Source organism: Alosa sapidissima, chromosome 23 (genome assembly GCF_018492685.1).
Source record: "Alosa sapidissima isolate fAloSap1 chromosome 23, fAloSap1.pri, whole genome shotgun sequence".
NCBI classification, from domain to species: Eukaryota; Metazoa; Chordata; class Actinopteri; order Clupeiformes; family Clupeidae; genus Alosa; species Alosa sapidissima.
In genome coordinates, this window is record NC_055979.1 from 29,230,675 (window position 1) to 29,238,174 (window position 7,500).

The 7,500-nt window shown below is 46.8% G+C and overlaps 1 protein-coding gene across 1 annotated transcript in view; it reads right to left on the reverse strand.

Annotated features, from left to right (window-relative positions):
• Positions 1 to 7,500, reverse strand: part of sbf1 (SET binding factor 1) — an 86,582-nt gene that overhangs the window by 60,369 nt on the left and 18,713 nt on the right. The window contains exon 2 of the mRNA XM_042081723.1: positions 254 to 339. Coding sequence (XP_041937657.1) covers positions 254 to 339 — 86 coding nt within the window. The remainder of the gene's footprint in view (positions 1 to 253; positions 340 to 7,500) is intronic.

Consider the following 7,500-nt stretch of genomic DNA (forward strand, 5'->3'; position numbering starts at 1 on the left):
AGGTGTAGAGGAAAGTTAATATTCAGTCTTCAAGATTTAGTTCAAGCTTAGGCATTAGATATGTATTCAATAAATGCTTTTCCTCTTGAGGGGTAAACACCATGTTGTTTCCCATGAGCAGTGGAAAGCCACACAGTGCTCTAGATCAGTGAGCTTCAGCGCTTTTCACTGATTTCACCAGTAAATACGGAATTCTAGGTTAAGCCGATTGCGTCCGGTCTGCGTCTCTGCGTGTGTGTGTGTGTGTGCTCACCAGCTCAATGCCTTGGGGGAAGGGGTTATCCTCCCAGTCCTTCTCTGGGAAACGCTGGAGAATCCGGCCTTGACCCTCACCACCCCCTGAAGAGAGAGAGAAGGGGAGGAGAGAGAGAGAGAGGAAGGGAGAGAGAGAGAGAGGGAGAGAGAGAGAGAGAGAGAGAGAGGGGCATTATTAAACCAGTGGTGGACACCATCACGTCAGTAAAACATTAATACAAATACAACATTCTGTTACTTGGCCAACAAGATCAGATTAGACCAAAATCTCAATTTCAACCAAATTTTGCTGCTCTTATTTTTTTTTCATTATTATATGTGCCCTCTTATTTACTTATTTACTTACTTTTTTGTTTACTTGAATGTTATGTTTGTCTGTGGACTTAAATTGGTAAAATATGTCTTGTCTTCACCGTGGGATAGTGAGAAACGTAATTTCGATCTCTTTGTATGTCTGGAACATGTGAAGAAATTGACAATAAAGCTGACTTTGACTTTTTGACTTTGATATACGATTAAAAAAACAAAACGAAAAATCTAAATTTGCCTACTTTCATATGTTCAGTGGCTGCAAACTGCAAAAGTGTAATTCTGCCATCTGAATGTACGTTCTAACTCGGTGCATATCATATCATATGCCGCATCTGTTGGACGTACACGTTCAGTTCTATATTCTGATTGAATGCAATCACAGCTTTAGCAACACAAATGCTTATTCGTCAATAAAACACTTTGGAGAGCAAATGAGTGAGAGAAGAGGAGGAGAGGAGATAAGAGGAGGAGAGGAGAGGAGATAAGAGGAGGAGAGGAGAGGAGAGGAGGAGAGGAGGAGAGGATGAGTGGAAGAGAGGAGTGGAAGAGAGGAAGAGAGGAGGAGAGGAGAGGAGGAGTGGAGTGGAGGAGAGGAATGGAGGAGAGGAGGAGAGGAGAGGAGAGGAGGAGTGGAGTGGAGGAGAGGAATGGAGGAGAGGAGGAGAGGAGTGGAGGAGAGGAATGGAGGAGAGGAGTGGAGGAGAGGAGGAGTGGAGGAGAGGAGGAGGTGAGGAGAGGAGGAGGTGAGGAGAGGAGGAGAGGAGGAGAGGAGGAGGAGTGAAGGAGTGGAAGAGAGGAAGAGAGGAGGAGAGGAGAGGAGTGGAGGAGAGGAATGGAGGAGAGGAGGAGGAGAGGAGGAGAGGAGTGGAGGAGAGGAGTGGAGGAGAGGAGGAGAGGTGTGGAGGAGAGGAGTGGAGGAGGAGGAGAGGAGTGGAGGAGAGGAGTGGAGGAGAGGAGGAGAGGTGTGGAGGAGAGGAGTGGAGGAGAGGAGTGGAGGAGAGGAGGAGAGGAGTGGAGGAGAGGAGGAGAGGAGGAGAGGAGAGGAGGAGAGGAGGAGAGGAGGAGAGGAGAGGAGTGGAGGAGAGGGTGTGTGTGTGTGTGTGTGGGGGGGGGGGGGGTCAGACTGAGCTCTGTACATGAGGCTGATTCCAGCTGATTTGCAGGGAATGTCAGCTGCAGCTTCTCATTAAAACCCCCACCCACACATCTGTCTTGCCAAATCTCACACACAGACACACACACACACACACACACACAAGAGTCATTACTGACTAACAGCAAATCGTAAAGCATGCACATTTATTCAGGTGCCACACACACAGAAGTCTTCTGATATAAAACAACACACACACAGAAGTCTTCTGATATAAAACAATGTTGTTATTTTAGTGAAAACACACACACACACAGACTGTGAGAAAGGAACAGAGTCTCCTACTTTAATGTGGCCTGGTGAACCGCAAACACACTCACAATAAACATCTGAACCAGTGCCATGCATAACACACACACACATACCAGACATTCCCACACACACATTACACACAGCTCACACTGTCAGACACAGGACGCACACATATCAACAAATAAGCATGCAAAGCAACAAACAGGCACCATCCCCAGAACAAGCTGTCTGTGTGTGTGTGTGTGTGTGTGTGTGTGTGTGTGTGTGTGTGTGTGCAGATAAGCACGAAAGCAACACACAAGCACCATCCTCAGAACAAGCTGGCAGTTTAGAGACAGCTGCTGTTCTTCATACATATTTGTGTGTGTGGATGACTCTGTGTGTGTGTGTGTGTGTGCAAACACAAACACACACACACACACACAGACATAGCCACTCTTCAGTCCTGTACTCCACTCCATCAACACAAACACTTGAGCAATGACTTTGTCTTCCAATCACAAACGCATGTACACGCACGCTACACAAGGATCAAAAGTTATCAATAAGAGGAACAGGGAGGAGAAAGAGAAAGGTTCCTTCAGGTAAAGGGTTACGTACGTGTGTGTGTGTGTGTGTGTGTGTGTGTGTGTGTGTGTGTGTGTGAGTGTGTGTGTGTGAGTCTATGCACGTAGACTAGTGAATGTGAGCATCATTCAGAGCAGGTGACACAATGTGTGTCAACCTAAATGAGGAAGAGAGAGAGACACCCTAAGAACAACTGTAAATGTGTGTGTGTGTGTGTGTGTGTGTGTGTGTGTGTGTGTGTGTGTGTATGTGTGTGTATGTGTGTGTATGTGTGTGTGTATGTGTCTCCAGGATAGGTCAGATGTGTCTACATTACTATAAAAGGCACAGAGGAGGTTGTGTTGAGGGTGTTGCCAATGTTACACGCACGGTGACCAAATAGGTGGACTTTCCCATTGATGCACATGTACTGCACATCTATTTTTATGTGTGTGGGTGTGAGAGAGAGAGAGGAAAGTGTGTGTGTGTGTGTGTGTGTGTGTGTGTGTGTGTGTGTGTGTGTGTGTGTGTGTGTGTGTGTGTGTGTGTGTGTATGCAACAGGAGGCTTCAGGAGAATAAATTTATCACAGTACACATTTCTTCTGATGGGAACTGTATTGTTTATCTGTGTGTTTAACTGGTGTGTGTGTGTGTGTGTGTGTGTGTGTGTGTGTGTGTGTGTGTGTGTGTGTACCTGCATGTTGTTTGCAAATGATTTTGTGTCGACAAATGATTGTGTGTGTGTGTGTGTGTGTGTGTGTGTGTGTGTGTGTGTGTGTGTGTGTGTGTGAGTGTGTGTGTGTGTGTGTGGTAGACTGGGTGTGGAATGTGTGTGTGTCCTCGTGTCACTCAGCTCACACTTGGGTTGATATCATAAGGCGGAGCATCAAGGTGTATCCCAGAAAGGAAACAGTCTCTCATTCCAAAAATGACCACGAGGAGAATCGTTTTTGTAACTGCTTTTACAGTACAGCCATATTGTTACTGCTTTATTGCACCACAGCTGCGTGTGAGCTCGTGTGTGTGTGTGTGTGTGTGTGTGCGTGTGTGTGTGTGTGTGTGTGTGTGTATGTGTGTGTGTGTGTGTGTGTGTGTGTGTGTGAAAAGTGAAAGCATCTGAGGGAGACTCATTCCATGGACAGAAGACTGTGTTTATAAGTGTGTTTGCAGTTTACTGGACAGACCAGACAGTCGTCAAACACAGAGCTTGTGTGTGTCTGTGTACGTGTTACACACAGAGCGATTCTCATTGGAAGATAAGCTGTGCAGCATGCCAGCAAGCGCACACACAGTTGTACACACACACACACACACACACACACACACAGGAGAGAGGGCAGTGCATATTGCAAAGCTTCAGGAAATCCAGCATCTTCAAGGTAATATTCCCAAATGGCCAGGGGGGGGGGGAGGATCACGCACGCACACACACGCACGCACGCACGCACGCACGGATGATCACACACGCACACGCACGCACGCACACACACACGCACGCACGCACACACACACACGCTTGTGGAAATCTTTTTCTCTTCCCCACAAACTCTTTTTTCTTTCTCTCTCAGTAGGAAACAGACTCCTCTGCATTTTAGGACTCGAGGCCACAACACATTCCCATTCCAAAACACACTCACTCTCACACATACACACACTCACACTCACACACAGCAAATGGATCTGTGCTGATGCCTGGCCTACAGTAGATTTACACATGAGTTAAAGTTTGTTTATGTGTGTGTGTGTGTGTGTTTGTGTGTGTGTGTGTGTTCTTGGATCCATTCCACCAATCACATACTCACACAATACTACATAGTTTTTTTTATAGATGGAAGGTTTGGAAGGTTTTAACATTTTAACTCCACGCTAGTGGAAGACAGAGGAACATTTCCCCTTTGCAGTTACGGTTCTGTCCCACCAACTCCTATTCCACGTCTCCGGTCCCTGATTACACCTGACTTTAGAACACGACTATGACGATCAGATCAGGTGGGCAGTGGAGACACACCTCATCGTTTACACCTGTCCATCGTGCGTCTCAAAGACCAGAGACATTCCTGACCACTCAACGTTTAGCTGACGATGCCCCTGGTTGGTCGTAATGGAAGCTAGTCAGCTAGTCAACTATTAAAGTCACTAGGAGGTTCCTGCCTAAAAACCTGGATTGCTGCTAAACAGGTGTGGCAGGTGTGGTCTAGAATCATTGGTGTATTATAAGAACCATTGTGAGAGCTGTGATGGCAAATAAAGATGTTTCTACTGATCATTTAAAAAGGGTATGAATAATTTTGGACATGCCGTATTTTTATAAAAATGTAAAAACAAAAAGATGAAAACGCTTCTTTTTTATTCCATGTTTCTTACAACCTCTTGGCTTTTGGCATGTGGCCGTGTCATTTTCAGTCAGAACAAACATATTGGTCAAGAGAAAATCAACATTAAATCAATATTTGCCAGGAGTATGAATAAGTTTGCGCACCAGTACCAGTAGTGTTCCGCTATAACGACTACGCCTAGTAGAGAATAGGACTGAACGATTCAGTGTGTGTGTGTGTGTGTGTGTGTGTGTGTGTGTGTGTGTGTGTGTGTGTGTGTGTGTGTGTGTGCAGTGTTTCCCACAGAATTGGATTCAATCTGTGGCGGTAGCTGACTTTGACAGGGGGGGGGGGGGGTCTATAGGTCTAATGTATACTGTAGGTCTAATTGAGTGCCTGTCACTTTAAGACGTTCATGAGTGGACCCTTGCATTTCAACACAGCAAAAGGCTGCTGATGTGTGGATGCAATTCAGAATTTTCTACGTAGTTAGTTAAAAAAACGGCTCGTACTTCTCCTTGGGACAAGCACTTTTGAGTATGGGAAAACACAGTTCTAGTTGAACAAATTTGCGAAGCATATTCACGATGCTAAGCGGATTTAATAGCAATTTAGCCCGCCGTCTTCTATGCAATGCTTCTATTATGTGGCAACAACAATCCTTCAACAATCGTTAATGTTTTGTTAAACACATAAGCAGAGGAGGGGCAGCGGGCTCGTTACGAGAGGAGGGGCAGCGGGCTCGTTACGAGAGGAGGGGCAGCGGGCTCGTTACGAGAGGAGGGGCAGCGGGCTCGTTACGAGAGGAGGGGCAGCGGGCTCGTTACGAGAGGAGGGGCAGCGGGCTCGTTACGAGAGGAGGGGCAGCGGGCTCGTTACGAGAGGAGGGGCAGCGGGCTCGTTACGAGAGGAGGGGCAGCGGGCTCGTTACGAGAGGAGGGGCAGCCGTTCAGTTCTAGTTGAGAACTGTTACAAAAAACTAGTAAAAATCTGAATATTAATATTAATATTGAGGGTGCAAAGTAATTTAGCCCACAAGCCCATACTGCGCACACACACACACACTTTACATACTTCCTTTCTAAACCACATTCTTCACATATGTCACACCAAGGGTAGACACCCCCTCTTTTTTCATTAGACATCCTTTAAATATCCTCTCTCCCTCCCTTCCCCCATCCTCTCTCTCTTTCACACACACACACTAGAATTTGAATTCTGATAAGCTGCTTTGCTAGAGTACGCTGTCTATAGGCAGATGATCCATACCAAATCAAATAACATAAATCTGAGTCTCACACACACACACACCCACACCCATCTGTCACGGGACTAACCCAGTGAAGCCCAGATCACTAGGGGGGTGGGGTGGCGGGGGTGCTGGGCACATCACAACTCACCCACATGCATCCCCACGCACACACACACGCACACACACACACACACACACCCACATGCATCCCCACCCACATGCATCCCCACGCACACACACACGCACACACACACCCACATGCATCCTAATGTTGCCCTGGGGCAGCACAGAGCTACAGGGGCACCACATGCATCCTAATGTTGAGGCTTCCCTGCTGCCACTCTACTCCTGAGTCCAGGGCAGGGGAGGGCACGGATAGGCAGGCGCAGGCCTACGCACACGCACACACACACGCACGCACACACGCACTCACACGCACACGCACACACACGCACGCACACGCACGCACGCACACGCACGCACACGCACGCACACGCACACACGCACTCACACGCACACGCACACGCGCGCGCACACACACACGCACACACACATAAACACACAGAGGGGAATGTGCCTGGAAAGTCGCTGGCTATTAAAACAGAAAGTGATTTGAGATAACGTGTCCCTACAATTGGTGTGCTCTCTCCTTCAGGGTAGAAACTCTGTGCGTGTGTGTGTGTGTGTGTGTGTGTGTCTGATTCAAAGAAAAGAAGTGGCCTTTCATCTGTACATGACATGTTTAACCTACGTAGGCAGGTGGCAAAGTTCAGGTGAGTCCTACATCTTGCGTCTGCTTCTAAGAAATGGACGTCTGAATGCACCACACCACAATGCAAAAGAAATGGACGTCTGAATGCACCACACCACAATGCAAAAGAAAGACTTCAAAGACACCTGACTACTGACAACCTTTAGAAGCGCAGTCTTTTTATCATACCATAACAATGACAATGCTGTTGTAAGTTTTAGCATTTGGCATTTAGCATTTGTTTACAGTGTATTTCATATTAGGTAGCCTATAGCCTAGTAATTCGATTGCTGTACTAGTAACAACTTTTGCACTACCTCCACAGATCACTACAGATCACTACTCTAAAACATCTCATTGCACTACCTCCACAGATCACTACAGATCACTACTCTAAAACATCTCATTGCACTACCTCCACAGATCACTACAGATCACTACTCTAAAACATCTCATTGCACTACCTCCACAGATCACTACAGATCACTACTCTAAAACATCTCATTGCACTACCTCCACAGATCACTACAGATCACTACTCTAAAACATCTCATTGCACTACCTCCACAGATCACTACAGATCACTACTCTAAAACATCTCATTGCACTACCTCCACAGATCACTACAGATCACTACTCTAAAACATCTCATTGCACTACCTC